The 20,237-nt window shown below is 37.0% G+C and overlaps 1 protein-coding gene across 1 annotated transcript; it reads left to right on the plus strand.

The window, feature by feature from the left end:
• Positions 1-6,168: 6,168 nt before the first annotated feature.
• On the plus strand, positions 6,169-18,943 carry LOC306856792 (putative Bax inhibitor 1). Its single transcript, XM_079396265.1, has 10 exons — positions 6,169-6,279; positions 11,158-11,246; positions 12,877-12,985; positions 14,236-14,353; positions 14,454-14,502; positions 15,614-15,711; positions 15,808-15,887; positions 16,567-16,667; positions 18,119-18,194; positions 18,297-18,943. The coding sequence occupies exons 2-10, from the start codon at positions 11,191-11,193 to the stop codon at positions 18,318-18,320; spliced, it is 711 nt and encodes a 236-aa protein (XP_079252391.1). The 5' UTR covers positions 6,169-6,279; positions 11,158-11,190; the 3' UTR covers positions 18,321-18,943.
• Positions 18,944-20,237: the final 1,294 nt, after the last annotated feature.

Here is a 20,237-nt window from a genome sequence, read left to right on the forward strand (position 1 = left end):
GTTGATTGACCCTGCTTGTTTGACTATCCTTAATAAAGAGCTGCAAATGGATCTCAACCCGTCTGGTTCTTCGCCACACATTCATATCTTTCTCTTCCAGTTTACAGTCCATGTGCACGCGCATCCATGTTGCTTAGTAACGAACGCGCGTGCGGCAGAAACAACAACATCCTAATTTCTGATTGGCTGGTAGATGATCTTTTATCTCAGTGTAACTGGAGACTATGGCGAGTGTAATGTGACAGGATTACCTGCTGAAGTACAAAATTTAATTATTTTACTAATTATACACCAACACAGCTGAAAATTATTTGTATTTTCACAATAACATCTTACAGACACAAAATCGCACATACATTCATTAATTATTTAACATATTATTCTGATATGTGCCATTCTGAGGTTTTTGATATGCTGGGTATATGTTAATAATTTTACTCAACACTCTGTTATGGAGCTCATAGTCATAGAGTCATGTCGACCATAAAATGTGTGAATATTAGGTCCTGAGATGAGTCTATACATCATGTGGTCAAGAGAAGGGGATGAAACTGTGTTTTAATAGAATTGTTAGGTGCATTTTGAAACATATTATATTGGGCTGTCTCTAACGAGTTTATTAAATGAGCAATCTACTGATGATTCAGGTTTTTTATAAAGATAGACAAATGAACAATAGCTTAAACTTTAAATCTTTAAAAATAGACTTAAATACCTGTAACGATGAGGAAATTATAATCGGTTTACATAAAACATCAAAAGCAAGTAATCATATGGTTTCATTGAACAAAACTGTTAAAATACATAAAGAAATATACATCTATACAAACCTAAGTACAGTGTGTATTATTAAAAGGCCCACAGAGTGCACAGCGGCCCAGTGATTGCATATTTAGAAATATATTGATGTAATATTTTGTGTTGGCGTTACAATATTTGTTCTAAATGTTTTCAACAGTGCACCTTTCGTCCACAGATGAACTTATAATTATATAAATGTACAAACTCATCATATAACTCTTAGCACATGCAGAGTGGAGTTTGTTGACTGAGTTGCAGAGAGATGCTCAGGTAACAGTGAAACACATGCACATTACTGGAAACTAACAGAATTCATAATCACTAAAAAAATTATTTGATGTTTTGGGTTAACACAGTACTAGCTAAAAAATATTAAGAAAAATATTCTGAATAAAATTCATAGTACATTTTGATTGTTATACAACATTTCATTTCAAGATTTATAAAAATACTAAAAAAGGAAATGTTGCCACACATTTTATAATATTTCAACGTGAATAACAAAAAAACACCAGAACAAGTATAAAAAAATACAAAAATACAAAAGGCATTGTTGTCAAACATTTTATAATATTTTCTTCCCTGTGTGCTTTTGATCAGACGTTACAGTGTTAGTATTCATGTATTCTAACCAATTACAGAAACTGTGTTAGATTTTCATCCCAATGATGTTAATCTTGATTTTACTTTATTGTTACCTTGTATTCTGAGTAAATGTCATCTTCACAATGCCAGAACCATTCACAGGAATCCCAATTTCAGAATGTTTTACAGCAATATAAAGTGTCTATTTACTTCCTTAAAGAATGTCAAAGCCTTTGAAATCAAAGAAAAAAACAATTGTGGTACTACACCAATGTAACAATGTAGTTATCTAAAATGAAATAAACTTATAATTTTATTCACTATTAACACTTGTTAGGAAATAAGTAAAAGCAATAGCCTATAACAAATACATCTACTATTGCAAACTTTAAAGTTCATTTGAAGCATATATCAGGCGTCTTGTAAGGCAACGTACCTAGTTCAGACGTACTTAGTATATTTTTGATAAATTTCTTACATACGCCGCCGTCACGTCGATGCCTATCATTGGTTTCGACAGAGACGTCGTCTCAGGTCTGTCGTCTGCCCATCAATCCCCTTTCATAAATCGACACGGACCGACGGCGACGGAAGGGTAGACTGCTCCTTCTCCTGCTAAGCTTTCACACCTCATATGAGACTTGAGAGCCCTGTATCTGTGTTTGAATATACTTGTGTGTCATCTTCGCTTGTTTCCGAGATCGTCGTTATGCCAGGGTTATGTGCGTACGTGTGGGGGCAGAGATATATAAATAGGGGGGAGGTCCTGTTGGGGTATAGCTGTGTTTGTTTTGGTGCTTTCACACACCAACATTGTTTGGCCAAAATCGCTCAGTGCACCTTTAATTTCAAGTGTATCAAAATATACTACAAAATACAGCAGCCACACATGTCATGTGTTCCTGCCTCATGTTTCCTTATTTGGTTTGTTTCCTGTCCTTGTTAAATGTAATCAGTTTAATTCTTGTCCAGCCATGTTAGTCTCATTATCTATGATTTACCTGTGTATATTAGTCCTGTCTGTTCAGTTAGATTATGTCTGGTCTACTCGTTAACCCCCGGTGTTTGATGTCTGTATCTTGCCCTGCCTTGATGTCCTCAGTAAGTGAGTGAAGTGACATTCAGCCAAGTATGGTGACCCATACTCGGAATTCGTGCTCTGCATTTAACCCATCCAACGTGCACACACACAGCAGTGAACACACACACACACACACACACACACACACAGCAGTGAACACACACACACACACACACAGCAGTGAACACACACACACCGTGAACACACACCCGGAACAGTGGGCAGCATTTATGCTGCAGCGCCCGGGGAGCAGTTGGGGGTTCGGTGTCTTGCTCAAGGGCACCTCAGTCGTGGTATTGAGGGTGGAGAGAGCGCTGGACATTCACTCCCCCCACCTACAATCCCTGCCGGCCAGAGACTCGAACCCACAACCTTTGGATTACGAGTCCGACTCTCTAACCATTAGGCCACGACTTCCCATTAGGCCACGACTTCAAATAACGACTTCAGTAAAGTATGTTATTTGAGTTTATATCCTCGTCTGCGTGTTCCTGGTTCCTCCCTCGTGTGTGCATCGTGACAACACTGAAGACAGGCATAATGATGCTGAAAATACAGCTTTGATCACTTTTTAAAACATACTGAAACAGGAAATAGTTATAAAAAATGGTAATTTCACAATATTACTGTTTTACTGTATTTTAATCAAATAAATGCAGTAGTGGTGAGCAAAAGACTTCTTTCAAATACATGACAAATCTAACCCTTAAACTTCAGGCAGTGTATGTTTGAGGTATTACTTACTAGTCATATGGTTCATAATGTGTAGAGATGTTCTTCGACAGGAGATACGCTCCAACTCTAGAGCACAGCCATCAGCGTGGAAGAATCTAGAACATAAACAATCTGTCACAGAGCCAACAACATTTATTATACAACGCCAGGTTTATTTAAACTATAGCAGAGGTGAAATGCAGAAAACAAAAATAATAATTTACAGAATATACAATTTAATAACAATGTACATTATAGGTTTACTTTAGTAATGCTCTTACAGTGTTACTTATGTTTGGACATCAAAGCCCTTTTAAAGTAACTAACAAGCAAACACGCACACAATTTTGTCAAATAAAATTACAGATGCATGGTGATAAAGGCAAAATATGTTGTGAAAGATGCATATAAAGTTATTTAAGCTTTCTCAGATCACCAGTGTTTTATATTTCTCTGTCAGCAGCTCCCTTCAGAAATGTTTAAATCAGGAACTTCTCCTGTCATAGAGGGTTTTTTCTGACACTTCTGAAATCACAGAACATGTATCAGTATGTGTTTAAAGATCAAAACCTGTTTTAAGTTTCAGCCCATTTTCACGCTCTGTGTAAGAGATGTATCCGATTAACTGTACAGTAACGTTAAGTTACATACTTTTGGGTTCAATTAGTTTACTTCATTCATCCTTTGACAACTTGCCAGCAAAACCTTTATATAAAAAACGCTCATCTACACATAAGATGCCATTAAAAGCCCAAACTTTCAGAAACAAGAGCTCAGGTCTATAGTTAGCTCTTATAGTTAGCCTCACGGTTGAGATGCTAACGGACTTTTTCCGAAGACACTAAACCATTGCTATAAAGTAAATATTCAACAAAAGCGTGTCATTTACATGAAAAAAGTGTCAGGAAGCTTGTATGTAATGAGTGAAAACAGCAGTGAGAGACGCGTTTAGCTTAACAGGAGTGATTGCTATTTTTGAAGAGCATACAGATTCCTGATGTTATTGCTCCCATAACAATGGCGAACTCCTTTGGACTAACTGGTATGTTATATTCTGAAATAAATTCTATATAAGTCATTAATAAACCTCTGCTGTTAAATAACTGACTTACTAAAAGCAAACCATTATTAAACCACTGATTAAAAAACAAAGATCTATTTTTATATAACATTTTAACCATTTTACAGAAATTAGCACCAAAACCGATTTCTTTAAGGGCTTGAAATAAAAAACCATGCTCTAAAGTATCAAAGGCTTTATAATAGTCCAAAAAAAAGATGTAACCATCATCATTAATTATATCAGAATAATCTAAAATGTCTAATATTAATCTTATATTATTAGATATATGTCTATCCTGCATAAAGCCAGATTGTGTTTCATCAATGATAGAATGTAATATCCCTTTTAATCTTTTGGCTAATATTAAAGCAATTATTTTATAATCATTGTTTAACAACGTTATTGGACGCCAATTATCTAATAAAGTAGTATTTTTATTTGGCTTGGGAATGAAGGTAATCAAACCTTGGCATACAGTAGGAGGAAGAAAAGACTTTCCACATAAACTCTGAGCAAGAAGGGAGCTATATTTTTACTGAACATATGATAGAACTCTGATGTGAGACCGTCTGTGCCGGGAGATTTATTTACTTTCAATAATTTAATTGCTTCTTCAACTTCTTTTAAAGTAATGGGAGCCTCACAAAAATTTTGATCAGCATTACTCAATTTATTTATACAAGATAAAGATTCAAAAAAATCAAAAGCATGTTGTTTATTAAATTTAGATGTATATAAATCATTATAAAATTTGGCACAAAACTTGGCAATGCTTTTCTGGTCCTCACAGAGACTATCATCAATCATAAGCTTTCCAATCAGATTTTTTTTTATTTGTTGCTTTTCTAATCTAAAAAAATAAGAAGAATTGTGCTCACCTTCTTCCATCCATCTTTTCCGCGATCTAACGAATGCTCCCTCAGCGTTTTGTTTGTAAAACTCATCTAATACATGTTGATAATGTGCAAGTTCAACTTTTTCAGTATCAGACAACATAGACTTAGATAAAAGACCTGAAATTTTATATATTATAATACTCTCATCATTTTTTTTCTTTTTCGCCAATTTACTGCTAAATGTTCGTAAAAATTTACCAATTTCATATTTTGCTAACTCCCAATTACTACCAAAATTATTTTCTTTATTAGCTTTTTTCCAATAACTGCAAATTATAAAGTCTATTTTTTCCTTTACTTCTTTATAATTAAGCAATGAAATATTTAGTTTCCAATAGGAAGTAGTTCTATGCTGATAAAGAGTATCTGAAAAATGAATAAATATAGAGATGCATTTGTGATCAGAAAGTGGTGATGGAATAATGCCAGACTGAGAGTTAGTTACATCTCTAGAGATAAGACATAAATCTATCCGAGACTGCTTTGAAAGAGAATTATTGCACCAAGTAAAACGTTTTTGAGAAGATGTGTCTCTCTCCAGCTGTCAACTAAAGAAAATCGTTCCATAAACGTCTTTAAATAAAGATGTGAATTATCAGGTGACTTTGGAGGCCATCTATCTAAGATGTTATCCAAAGACACATTAAAGTCCCCTCCAAAAATTAAAAAAGAATTTGGGTATTTAGTTAGTAACTTCAAAACATGTTCTTCCACTTGAACAATAAGTTTTTCGTTTTCTTTTTGTTGATTGTATCCATAAATATTAACAATAATACACATTAAATTTGAAATTTCTATTACAAGGCAAATATAACGGCCATTTGGGTCACAATCAGAGCATACAATCTTCCCATTAAACTTATTTTTAAGGATACAAACACCAGCTTCCATGAGCCATCCATAAATCTTGAAATTTGGTTTTAGAAGAATCTAAAATAAGATCAATGACGCCATGATTGTACACACTGCCATACAGTAGGTGGCGGTAAGCAGCTTTAATGTTGGTCTGTAACTCGCCGAGAAAACTCAAAGAAGAAGAAGAAGAGCGTGCGTGGGACGTCATCGCGTCGTTTGTCAATCGCTGTACGTGTCGTTGATTCCAGGCCTTCACGAGAAGAGACGTACTTTCACATCTTATGGTAATAAAATGAACTTAATATTTATGGAATGAGGAGAAATCAAATGTATGACGAAGAAGTTAGGATTAACGTTAGCCATAACGCAGTGAGCGAGAGCAGCGCGTCGTGTTAAATACAGCAGAAGATTACAACACGACACGCTCTGTGTTACTGTACTTATACTGTAGTAATAATGATAATATGTTATTTGGAGGGTTGTTTATAGTCTACACAGGGTAGGAGCATATCTTCGTCTCAGTGGCGGTCAGATAAGGTCAAAGGTTAACACTGACCAGAGACAGAAACCACGGTGTTTACAGCAGCTACAGGGAACAGTGACGTCATTTCCGGCAACCCTTTCACAACAACAACAAAAGTGACATTTAACGCAATATTTTCTATTAACACGCTATTTATTGATTTCGTCAGCTATTAATTTTAATTACTTGTATTCTTACCTAAAATGTCGTTGCTAGTCATATTTAGTCGACCTTGTCCTGCTTGTGTTGTTTACTCTTATCCTAGCAAAAATAAAGTCAATTAGTAGTCGTTTTAGTCAATTCAAATGCACTGAAGTCACATTTACCATCGATATTGTTAGCTATAAAATTATTGCTGAAGAGCAGTTGTATTTCCCTTCAAACACCACAAATCTGCATTTACACAGAGCTCTGATTAGCTCTTATTAGCTCTTATTAGCTCTTATTAGCTCTGATTAGCTCTGATTGCACCTCCAGCTGTTCCTTACGGAAGTCAAGCGTGCTTTATGAGAGTAACAGTGTAGGCATATTGATTAGGACTTGTGTAACCACAGCTTTGCTACAAATACCGTGGTTAAACTGTGTTTAGTGTAGCAAAATCATGGCGAATTTGTGGTTACCATGGTTTAATTATAGTAACCATGTTTCTTTTTTTATTTGTAGTAAATCCATGGTTAATTTTCATAAGGGATAGGCGCTAAAGCAACATTCCCGTACTCTTTTAAAGGTGAAATGTACATTTATATAGGCTAACTATTATCCTAAGGTGAAACATGTGTTTTGTATATAACTGTGTTAAGATGCATTATCTTTTTTAAATATTTGTACAAATGTTGTTAGTGAATGATGATTTGTTCATGAAAACTTTTCCGTGCAGGTTTCACTTTTTAATCATGTGTGGCTTCATGAATGGCTTCTGGAATCATTGGTTCAGAAACTAAACACCAATGTTTGTAGTTCAGAGATTTGTTTGGACAATACTGTATCTGCAGAGTCACCTAATGTTAACTTTTAGTTTAGTTTTAGGACATTAAAATCTCTTTGTAATTCTGCTAATATTCAGGAAAAACAGAACTCATGTGATATTGCTTAAATAGATTGTATGTTATAATTAATCTATGAAAACAAAATATCATACTGAGGCATTTTTTTGCACCCACTTCTTGAATTTTGTGGGGCATTTTTATTAATTTGTGTCATTTTCCCCCAGATACCTTTATTTCTGAGCCTGTTCTCCAGTTGCATTACTTATTTGAAAAAGTAACTCAGATATTTTCTTAATCGGTCCTTGGTGTCTATCTGACCCCAATGGAGTTTTCTTTTATTTTTTAAAAGTGTTCCCTTCATCTCAGGGGCATGAGACTCTTCCTAAATAATCTATCTAAACACACACAGAGCATCTGGATTTGATTTGGTTGTTCTAAAGGTGTGTAAAAAAATTACTGTTTAAGCTCCTTGTGGTTAGATTGACCCCACATTGAAAATGAATGGGAAAAGTTTAAAAAATGATTATTTTTTGTTTCCTTTGTCAAAAAAAAGTAGTAAACCCAGTATAAATCTGAAATATTTTACATTTTTATAAAGGCCTGGATCTAGAGCACAAATGCAAATTGGAATGAACATTCTATCTCATGCGCGCGCGCACGCACACAGACACTCGCACACAGACACTCGCACACAGACACTCGCACACAGACACTCGCACACAGACACTCGCACACAGACACTCACACACAGACACAGACACTCACACACAGACAGACACTCACACACAGACAGACACTCACACAGACACTCACACACAGACACTCACACAGACACTCACACAGACACAGACACTCACACACAGACAGACACACACACACAGACAGACACTCTCACACAGACACTCACACAGACACTCACACAGACACTCACACAGACACTCACACACAGACACTCACACACAGACACTCACACAGACACAGACACTCGCACACAGACACTCGCACACAGACACTCGCACACAGACACTCACACACAGACACTCACACACAGACACTCACACAGACACTCACACACAGACACTCACACAGACACAGACACTCACACACAGACAGACACTCACACACAGACACTCACACAGACACTCACACACAGACACTCACACAGACACTCGCACACAGGCACTCGCACACAGACACTCACACACAGACACTCACACAGACACAGACACTCACACAGACACAGACACTCACACACAGACACTCACACAGACACTCAGACACAGACACAGACACTCACACAGACACAGACACTCACACACACACTCACACAGACACTCACACAGACACTCACACACAGACACTCACACAGACACTCACACACAGACACTCACACAGACACAGACACTCACACAGACACAGACACTCACACAGACACTCAGACACAGACACTCACACAGACACAGACACTCACACAGACACAGACACTCACACACACACTCACACAGACACTCACACAGACACTCACACAGACACTCACACAGACACTCACACAGACACTCACACTCAGACACAGACACTCACACAGACACTCACTCAGACACAGACACTCAGACACAGACACTCAGACACAGACACTCAGACACAGACACTCAGACACAGACACTCAGACACAGACACTCACACACAGACACTCACACAGACACAGACACTCACACAGACACAGACACTCGCACACAGACACTCGCACACAGACACTCGCACACAGACACTCACACACAGACACTCACACAGACACTCACACACAGACACTCACACAGACACAGACACTCACACAGACACAGACACTCACACAGACACAGACACTCACACAGACACAGACACTCACACACAGACACTCACACAGACACTCACACAGACACTCACACAGACACTCACACTCAGACACAGACACTCAGACACAGACACTCAGACACAGACACTCACACAGACACAGACACTCAGACACAGACACTCAGACACAGACACTCAGACACAGACACTCAGACACAGACACTCAGACACAGACACTCAGACTCAGACACAGACACTCAGACACAGACACTCAGACACAGACACTCAGACACAGACACTCACACAGACACTCACACAGACACTCACACTCAGACACAGACACTCAGACACAGACACTCAGACACAGACACTCACACAGACACAGACACTCAGACACAGACACTCAGACACAGACACTCAGACACAGACACTCAGACACAGACACTCAGACACAGACACTCAGACTCAGACACAGACACTCAGACACAGACACTCAGACACAGACACTCAGACACAGACACTCACACAGACACACACACAGACACTCACACAGACACACACACACAGAGACACACACACTCACACACACACACACAGAGACACACACACACAGAGAGACACACACATACTCTCTCACACACACACACACACACACACACACACACAGACAGACATTTCTGCAAACTTATGTAATTTGCAAAAGCAGACAATTCAAAAGCCACCAGACAACAACAAATTCTAACCTTTGACAAAAATCTATATTTTTAATATATTTTAGAATGTTTAAATATATATCATAAAGTTGCAAGGAGAAGCTGAAACATGGAGAAAAATGGACTTGAAAATGAACGAGTCCCTATGGACCTCGGCTGTAATTCCTACAGTTTTTCCTCTAACCTGCAGATGGCAGTATTCTATCACTAACACATGGGCCGATATCTAGAAACCTTTAGGTCATCATTTAAGTGATTTGTTCATAAATAATACATTTTTCATAAGACAATTTATGCCGTAGTTGAGTATTTGTGCAGTAAATAGGTAATAAAAAACTATCAAATATCCAGAAAAACACAGCATTGAATAGTGTTACTTTACTAGTTACTTGAAAAAGTAATCTGATTATGTAACTCACATTACTTGTAATGAGTTATCCCCAACAGTGATCCTCACTGACTTCCATTGTTTTATTTCGTTGTTGTGAATGACTACCAGGAACGGTTTGGTTACCTACATTTTTCTAAATAACTTCTTTTGTGTTCACCAGCAGAAAGAAACTCACACTGGTTTTGAACCACTTGTTAGGCTAAATGATGTCAAGAGTTTTCATTTTTGGGTGAACTGACCCTTTAGAAATAGTCTGGCCAACTAGCACATAGCCAAGAGATAATCCATCTTATTTTTTGCCTTCAAATTAGACCAATCTGTGTTTTAATGTAACTGATGTAAAGAAATTGTTACAAGAAACACATTAAGGCTGGATTGTACTGATGTTGTAATAGTGACAGAGGAAACCTGCCCATCATACACTAAACGACTGAGGATCTCACACACTCCTGCTGAAACATGGGCCTTACCGTCCGACTGGATGGAGTCTGGGAACATTATAAGCAATGCAATTTTCTATGAAATCTGTCAACTTAAAGCTGCAGACTGGCTTTCACTTTTGGCAGATAGTGTCGACAATAGGTGGAAAATCTGGGCAAAAATCAAGTATTGCATTCCAGCCTCTTAGTGAACAGGACCACTTGATTGATTGTGATGTGATAGTGATGATCAATATTTTTGCTGAAACCATCTCTTCTGTTTTCTGTGTCTTCATGTAGCTGGTTTCCTGTGATCACTAAAGCAGCAGAAAAATGAACGTGTTTGATCGCAGCATAAACTTTGATGCTCTCTTTAAGTTCTCTCAAATGTAAGTTTGTTTTGATCACTTCTGTCATTTTTACACGTGTACAGGTCTGTATGATATTCATGATGCCCGTGGTTCAGATTTTATTGTATCTACTCTACAATAACTAGAATTGTATAATACATTGTAACGAAAGGAATACTGATGTAACGACATCAAAATCTCACAATATGAAGTCCAATATAGGATATTTATTGCAATATTTAAAAAGAAGAATTGGGAAGAAATAAAAAATGTTGTACATTTTGAAGTTAAATGATTCTCTCTATTGCACTGGGAGAGTTCAAAATGAAGAGCTCCAATCCGTGTTCTTAAGAAAACCCGTGTTCTTAAGAAAGTCAGTGAATTGACTTGTAGCTGAACTTTAAAGGGGACTCAGACCCATTTCTATTTGTCATATACGGTCTCAGTCTAAATTACATTCACACTGCTGATTTAGGAAGACAAACAATAGAAGCCATATATTGTAAAGCAGTTGCACTGTAAAATAAATGAAAATGAATATTTCGTAGGTATATAATTTTTGCTTTACACTACTGTAAGGAAATGACAATACTTCTTTCCTTATTTCTACTCTTGAAAGAGATATTTTGAATCTGGACTGCATTTAAACTGCTAGCTGTCAGTAATTCATGCTGCACTTAAGCTTTTATTTTGACAGAAACAGCTGTAAAGCTTTTATTTTGAAGGAAAACTCCAGCTTCAGTGAAAACTTGGTTACAAAAACAGGTCTCGCTACAAATCTAGTGAAAAGCTGTGATCATCTGCCGCTGAAATAAAGCCTAACTGGTGGCCGCTGTGTTCCCAAACACGTGCTAAACTCCCAGCACGTGAAATAAAGGAGTTCTCTGCATTCATTCAGTGTGAACAAAGCTGTTCTGAGACGCAGAAAACACCAGATCACCAGCTGATCGCACGGGTGCGCTTCGCTATAAAACACGCAGGAAAACAAGGACTGATGAAGAGATTAAGCCATATTGTGCTTTCAGTTTGAGTTCGTTTGAGAGATACTGTGCCAAAGCATAATGGCCCAAAACACATATATTTGAAAAACTTGTATTTTGCCCGGAAGACCAAGATAGTATTGAGACAGTTTTGATATCGCCATATTGATAAATGTGTCCCTGCAGCACAGAAGCAGTCATCAGTAGCACAGGTATATTTGTAGCAATAGACAACAATACATTGTATGGATCAAAATTATACATTTCTCTTTTATGACAAAAATCATTAGGATATTAAGATCATGTTCCATGAAGATACTTAGTAAATTTCCTACCGTAAATATATCAAAACTTCATTTCTGATTAGTAATATGCATTGCTGGGAACTTCATTTGAACAACTTTAAAGGAGATTTTCTCAATATTTAGATTTTTTTGCTCCCTCAGATTCCAGATTTTCTAATAGTTGTATCTCAGACAAATATTGTGCTATCATAACAAACCATACATCAATGGAAAGATTATTTATTCAGCTTTCAGATGATGTAGAAATCTCAATTTTGAAAAATTGACCCTTATGACTGGTTTTGTGCTCCAGGGTCACATATCGTTATATCCCTAGAAAGGAATGATGTGTTAAAGCGGTTGTAAGTGTTTTTCTGATTCGTATCTGTGTGTTTTTCTGGTCAGCTCTCGCTCGACTCAGCAGCACCTGAAGAATGTCTACGCCAGTCTGGCTGTGTGTTTACTGGTGGCAGCCACCGGCTCCTACATCTACATCATCACAAGAGTGTTTCAGGTAACAGCTCTATGCTTTGCATTTCTCACTCGTAGTTGACGGAACTAGGATTCACGGAATATCATATTACATTTGATGGTTATCATACCATGTACATTGAACAAAAATTGGTTGCATGTACTTGCTATAGTCATAAACCGTGTTGGGGAAAGTTACTTTTACAAGTAAGGCATTACAATATTGTGTTACTCCCTTAAAAAAAGTAACTAAATATGTTTCTTATTTACTTTTTATGGAAAGTAATGCGTTATGTTTCTTTTGAGTTACTTTTTTAAATCTGGGCAGGGCTTGCTTGTTTGTTTTTAATAATAAAAGCCCTTTTCACACCAAAAGTGAAGTGAATCCGCTTCAGACTGAAGGAGATGTAGATTCAGGTCTGTACAGTAGAGGACGCCGCTCAAACTAATCACATGAAGAATATGATGCAGGAGAAGAAAGTTCAACACTAAACAATAACTAAAATGAAACCCATATGTATCATTTTAACTTAGTATGGTTGAATTGGATCATTGAAGGTCTGCAGCAAAAACATTGATTAATGAAATGGGACTAAATATATAAATGTCAATTGGCATGCGCACAACAATAAAGCATCATTTTTGTCACACTGTACAACAATAACTACTGTTTTTGCATTATTATTTGGGGTAGGTGTAGACATTAATAAAACACAATCTAATCCACCTTTTACTAAACGCGGAAGTCTTGCCCGACAGTGCTTTACATTTCCAGTCTCTGGTGTTTCTGGTCACAAATAATTCATCAGTCAGCCAGTAATAAAACATCAGGGCATGATATTCCAGTGTAGTGCTCAGTTCTTTCAGCTCTCACAGAATTTCACATTAGCATTCTAAACACCAGAATATTAATGTCTGAACATCAAGCACACCAGATATCATTAGAATGTTTTCTGAACACTGTCTGTGAGCTCTACAGGCAGTTCTTTTGACCTTAGGGCGTGCTTTTTGCTCTGATATTCATTGTTAGATCTTTTATTGAGAGGTTTGTGTGCCTGTCCATATAATACCAGTTGAAATGAATTTTCCACACGTTAACTTCATTTGAAGTGTAGTGTTATCTACGTACATAAAGCAACAACATAACAAAATGTGGGGGGACAGAAAGAAGTGGTACGACTACTTTCACAAGGCAGTGTAGTAGAGCATATAAAATACTACAGGACCTCGGCTAGTACACAGGCTCTTGTAAAGCAGATCTCTAATACGCATTATCATGATATTGTCTTTCAGGGTGGGCTGACCATGCTTGGATCACTGGCTATGATGGGTTGGCTTGCCATGACCCCTCACAGCCCTCAGACAGAGAAGAAGAGGTTGGCCATCCTCGCTGCTTTTGCTTTCTTCACAGGTGAGATGTTTATAACTTTTTTTTTTTTTTTTACAGCTTTATTTCCTAGATCATGTGTTTAAAACGCTTAACTCAACATTTCAATCTGTGCCTTAAACAGGTCTCGGACTCGGCCCGCTCATGGACTACGTCATTAGTGTCAACCCGAGGTAATATTCCCAGAGCACAGGGTTTCTTAAAAAAATCAGCCTTAAGGGGCGGTCGCACTGCACTTTTCCTTCCATTGACTTCCATTCATACGCACACGAAAGCGCCAGACCGGAAACGCAAGCCCGTGTGAAAACTTTTGCAATTTGCTGCGTTCCAAAGTTCAAGATGGGTGAACTCTGGCCTGTGAATTTGCATCCCATGATACCCTGTAACCAACAGCAGATCGATACGTCACAGCATGACCTCGCATCTGAATTAAAAGAACATCAATTTTAAACTGCAGCGCTGCAGGAAAGTGCAGTAGATTGTATGTTTTTACACTTCACCATTACATCCTTTTGTTTCTTCATGTAAACAGAGTTGTATAAATGTGTCTCTGCATCAGTGTCTCAGCAATGGATGCTCTGCAGTGAATGGGTGCCGTCAGAATGAGAGTCCAAACAGCTGATAAAAACATCACAATAATCCACACCACTCCAGTCCATCAGTTAACATCTGGAGAAGACAAAAGCTGAAACAAATCCAGCATTAAGATGTTTTTAACTAAAATACCATAGAGTCTATAATCCATAATAACTCTTCCTCCAGTGAAGAAGTGCATCTCCTGTTGTCTCTCACATCAAAATCCAGCCACATATTAGTTTAGAGCTGTTTTGGCTTGTAAACGCTGCTTGATCTGCAGATTTCTCTCCTGATTCAGACCAGAACACTTTTTCTCTGGAGGAAGAGTTATTATGGATTATAGGCTCGTATTTGAGTTAAAAACATCTTAATGCTGGATTAGTTTGAGCTTTAGTCTTCTCCAGATGCTAACTGATGGACTGGAGTGGTGTGGATTATTGTGGTGTTTTTATCAGCTGTTTGGACTCTCATTCTGACGGCACCCATTCACTGCAGAGCATCCATTGCTGTGTAAGTGATGCAATGTAAAATGGAATAAATCTCTGAAGAATAACAATAACTGGGATTGTTGCTTCCCTGAATTGTTTCATGTCATTGTGTGTCATGTCATGTACTGATTGCTAGCTTTGACTGTACTCAGTGGCTCTGTGGAACTGCACATCAGGATATTTTTTAACACATGGCAAATGATTGTATTCATTTTTGTAGCATCATCTTGACTGCTTTCCTGGGCACCTCTGTCATCTTTGCCTGCTTCACATTGAGTGCCCTCTATGCACAGCGCAGAAGTTATCTCTTCTTGGGAGGTACACATTAAAAATCTTCTAATTACGCTGGTCATTGATCATGTACAGTTGTTTGTTTTTGACCTGTAACTATGCTTTGATGTATTTTTCTTCAAGGCACTCTGATGTCAGGGCTGACTGTTCTTCTGCTCGTCTCTGTTCTCAATATGTTCTTCGCCTCAGCAATAGTCTTTAAGGTATATGATGTGACTGTATGGACGCAAGGGATGAAGTTGTGTGATAGTTACATTATAGTAGCAAATGAGGACAGTGGAAGCAATCAAAACCAACAAAACAGCAATAACATGCAAGCGCTATAACAACTCTCATTTAGCTTAGCACTGTACACGCAGCAAGGTTTTCTTATAATAAATAAAAAGAAAACAAACAGAATATACAAAGATTAGAGAAGCAAGTGTTAGTGTTTTTTTTAAGAAAGCAAGCAGTTAGTAAATGAATAGAGAGTGCTAGAGTTGGAGGGTCAAATAAAGATGGAAGAGATGTGTTTTCAGCTGATTCTTGAAGATGGTTCAGGACTCAGCTGCTGGGATTGAGTTGGGCAGGAGGGAACAGTTCATGTAAAAGTCTGTGAAAGTGATTGTGTGCCTCTTTGGGCTGAACAATAAAGCCACGTTCACTTGCAGAACGCAAGCTGCTAGAGGCACATAAGTCTGAAGTAATGAATATAGGAGCAGAGCCAGTGCTGGTTTTGTAGGCAAACATTAATGCCTTGAATTTTATACGAGCAGCTAATGGTAGCCAGTGCAAACTGATAAACTTAGATGTGACGTGTTCTTTTTGGCTCATTAAAAATTAATCTTGCAGCCGCGTTCTGGATTAGTTTGTGTAACAATTTTGTTTGTTTGTGTGTTTCAGGCTCATGTGTATCTGGGCCTGGCCATCATGTGTGGCTTCGTGCTGTTTGACACGCAGCTAATTATTGAGAAGGCAGAAATGGGAGACAAAGATTACATCTGGTAAGGCATAGAGGTTTACTGTGTTTACCAATATACCAATAATTATTCATATATAATTAATCCTATTTAACCATTTTAATATGCACTAGCTGAAAGGCATTATGTGAAAAGACGAGATATGAAAAGTAATTCTGTGGCTAACCCCATAGCTACTAACTTAATGGTTGTGCTTGATTCCGGACTGAGATGATTTTATTGCACGTCTCAGCAATGGATGCTCTGCAGTGAATGGGTGCCGTCAGAATGAGAGTCCAAACAGCTGATAAAAACATCACAATAATCCACACCACTCCAGTCCATCAGTTAACATCTGGAGAAGATGCATGTTTATTAGGGATGCAACAAACAATTATTTTGATAATGAATTAATTTAAAACATTTTTAGAATGATACATCAACTAATTAATTGATTAATCAATATTCTTTGATCTATTGTTCAGCTTTTGCTAATTCTTAAAATATTGAGTAGTCTATACATTATTGATTTATATATAGAGCTGCTTTATAGCAGAAAATCAAGTTGTAATTCTAACCAGATGCAACACTGACACTGTTTCTTCATGTTTAATACTTTAAAGTTGCTTGCTTTAAAGCAGTCTTCTGTGTAAAGTGTTATAAAAATATGACGTGAAGTGATTTTACTGTAGTGCTGATTGCAAAGCTCGTGCAAAAATCCCCATTGCTATGATCAGATGCTTTCTTAACTGCTGTTTTCCCATGCTGCCATTGGTGTTTGTTTTGTTACTGAGAGGAAAGCGTGCAGCATATATTTACACATGCATCTAAACTTCACTCTCCGCAGCGTCAGGATGTTTGCTAAAGGTTAACCGCTGCTTGCTTATATTGGCCTTTTTAACGAAAGTATATCAGGCCATGAAAGTATTTTTTGTAGCATTTTTGGGTGAACTGTTTCTTTAATTCACACAGCAGCATTTATTAATACAAGAAAACAGCATTCAGGTTTATGTATTGCATCTGTAAACATATAAATGTAAGAACAGCTGTGCATTTCCATGACCATATAAGCAGATTTAAACTGCTTGACATGACGACGATGTATTGTGTGAATGTAAATTGGGCTAATATTGTTTTGGGTTTTATAAATTGGGTTTAAACTTGTTTTGAATAGTCATAAATGACAGTCCACAGGTAAGTGTCCAAATCTTGCCAATAAATACCCAATATCAACCTATACTGATAAACTGTAAAATACTAATATAAACTAGGAATGCACAATATTTGTTTTTGTTTTCTTCAGAGTAAAATATGATCTAAATCAGATCACTGATCTTTCATTTACACAAGACTTAGAATACTTGTTTGCTCTATTTTATCCCATTTAATTGTGCCTTAAAATATATATTTTTTAAATGATCCATCCACAAGTGGTGCATAATGAAAAAGGAATGCAAAGAGGAATAAATGGCACTGTTTTTTGTTTTTAAATGAAGGCATTGTGTTGACCTCTTCCTGGACTTTGTGACCATCTTCAGAAAGCTTGTTATCATCCTCTCTATGAATGAGAAGGTATTTGAAACATCATAACTGCATCAGCTCTGTGCTGTCAATAACAGAATCATTATTTATATCTGCTTCGGTCCATGTGTAACTACTACTTTTGTTTTTTAGGAAAAGAAAAAGGAGAAGAAGTAATTTTCATAAGAGTGAAAACATCTGTGAGCTGAATACATGTCAGCAGCTTCATTATGAATCTGATTACATAGTTTGATTATATTTTATGTGATTTGATATAGTCTTAATTTTATTTTTGAAAATTGTTACTGGGCTTTGGATATGTTGTCAGGCTAATGTTGTTTGACTGTAGACTTTGAAATCTTATTTAAATGCTTAGGTTGAACTTTAATTTCTTTGATTTACTGAAACATTAGACGTCTGTGGAAAAGGAATCTCATGGAGTCTCTTACAAAATCTGATTTAATATTGTACATACAATAGAAACTTTTGAGTGTGATGGAGTTGTTAATGCTAGGTGATAGAAGACTTTCTTACCTATACTCTCAAAAATATCAAATTGTGTATCATAAATACCTTCTAATCATAACATAGTTGTGCTTCACTAAACTGCTTTTTTGTGTTTATTGCATTAATTCATTTACATTTTTTCTTTGTTGCCAATGTCACATTAAATTGATTTTGTAGCTGCTAGTGCCAATTTTGTCTAATATTAATGCATTTATCAGTGAGATCACAGATGATTTTTATTTTATTCATGAATATTGTGCATCTTATGTCAATAAATGGTGCCACAGATTGCATTTGTGTTCCTGTGACTACTATATTATACCTTCTGTTGATTAAATTGACATTGAGCTTGCTCTATTCTTCTGATGCTTGTAGTCAGAGACAAGTTTAAAAGGCAGCCCTAGAAATCAAATAAACCTTCTGCTTCCTGTTGTTGCAATCACTCAATGTTTGCCACAGATGAAATGAACAAGATATAACTTTTGTTAGATAAGTAGATGTTTTTATATGTAACAACCAAAAAACTTCTCATGCGATAGTTTGTGCTGTTTATGTGCATTCTAATAATGGGAAGAGAAATGTGTCTGAAGTTTCAGCTCAGAATACCCCACATATCATTTATTATATCATTTTGAAAAACCTATTTAGAATGGAAGCAGAAACCGGCTGTTTTCGTGCATGTCTCTTTAAATGCAAATGAGCTGCTGCTCCCCCACCCCTTTTCCAGAATAGGGCTGTGTCTTTACAGCTGCAGTGTTGCCAACTTAGCAATTTTGTTGTTACATTTAGCAACTTTTTCTTGGGAAAGCACTTGGCAACAAATTTAGTCATTTTTTTAATTTATTTGGCAACTTTAACAACTTTTGATAAGCAATTTAAATGATAACAAGGCACACATTGTCCATCTAAATTACACAAAAAGAGGAAACCAAAGATGCCTAGCAGTACACACAGCACATGAATTAAGTTAGCTGCTATTTGCAATTGTTAAATATAATAATTAAATAATTGTTAATTTATGATGCACCTTGTTAGTAGCGTGTATCAATGCAATAATTGCAACGTCTGCAATTAGCTTCAAATGGCGTCTTTGACAACAGTATTCTATAAAAATGATTTGCATTCTGATTGTCATCCAAAGGCACATTTTTTCTCTTAATCCATGGATTTGACCTGTTTCCCTCCACATGTTCCCAGTGTTTTTCTGCCACCGCAATGTGAACGCAGCTGCAAGTGATGTAGCTCTGACATCTACTCCAAACTGGTCTATATGACCCAAACAATAAAATAAAAGCTTTCCTGTAGCTCAAATAGTAGAGCATGGCGCTAGCAACGCCAAGGTTATGGGTTTGATTCCCAGGGAAAGCAAGAGCTGATAAAATGTAAATACTGTAACTTGAATGCAATGTAAATCCAAAGCGTCTGCTAAATGCATAAATGTAAAAGCAGAAAATCAATCACTGCTCTGGACTGAATTACATCTATAGCGTTAATAAGCAGACATGTTTTACTTGAATGCTCTCAATGCACTAGCGTGAAGATAAACATGGCAGATTGTGTGTGGCTGTCTCGGCTAATACAGAAGTG

The sequence above is a fragment of the Barbus barbus genome (assembly GCF_936440315.1).
Source record: "Barbus barbus genome assembly, chromosome: 37".
In the NCBI taxonomy this organism is placed as follows: domain Eukaryota; kingdom Metazoa; phylum Chordata; class Actinopteri; order Cypriniformes; family Cyprinidae; genus Barbus; species Barbus barbus.

Excerpts from the sequence above, each read along its gene's own strand:
- LOC306856792 (XM_079396265.1), top strand. The coding sequence starts at position 11,191 with ATGAACGTGTTTGATCGCAGCATAAACTTTGATGCTCTCTTTAAGTTC. Across the intron at positions 14,354-14,453 it reads TGCTTTTGCTTTCTTCACAG|GTCTCGGACTCGGCCCGCTC; the intron begins GTGAGATGTTTA and ends TGCCTTAAACAG. Across the intron at positions 15,888-16,566 it reads CCTCAGCAATAGTCTTTAAG|GCTCATGTGTATCTGGGCCT; the intron begins GTATATGATGTG and ends TGTGTGTTTCAG.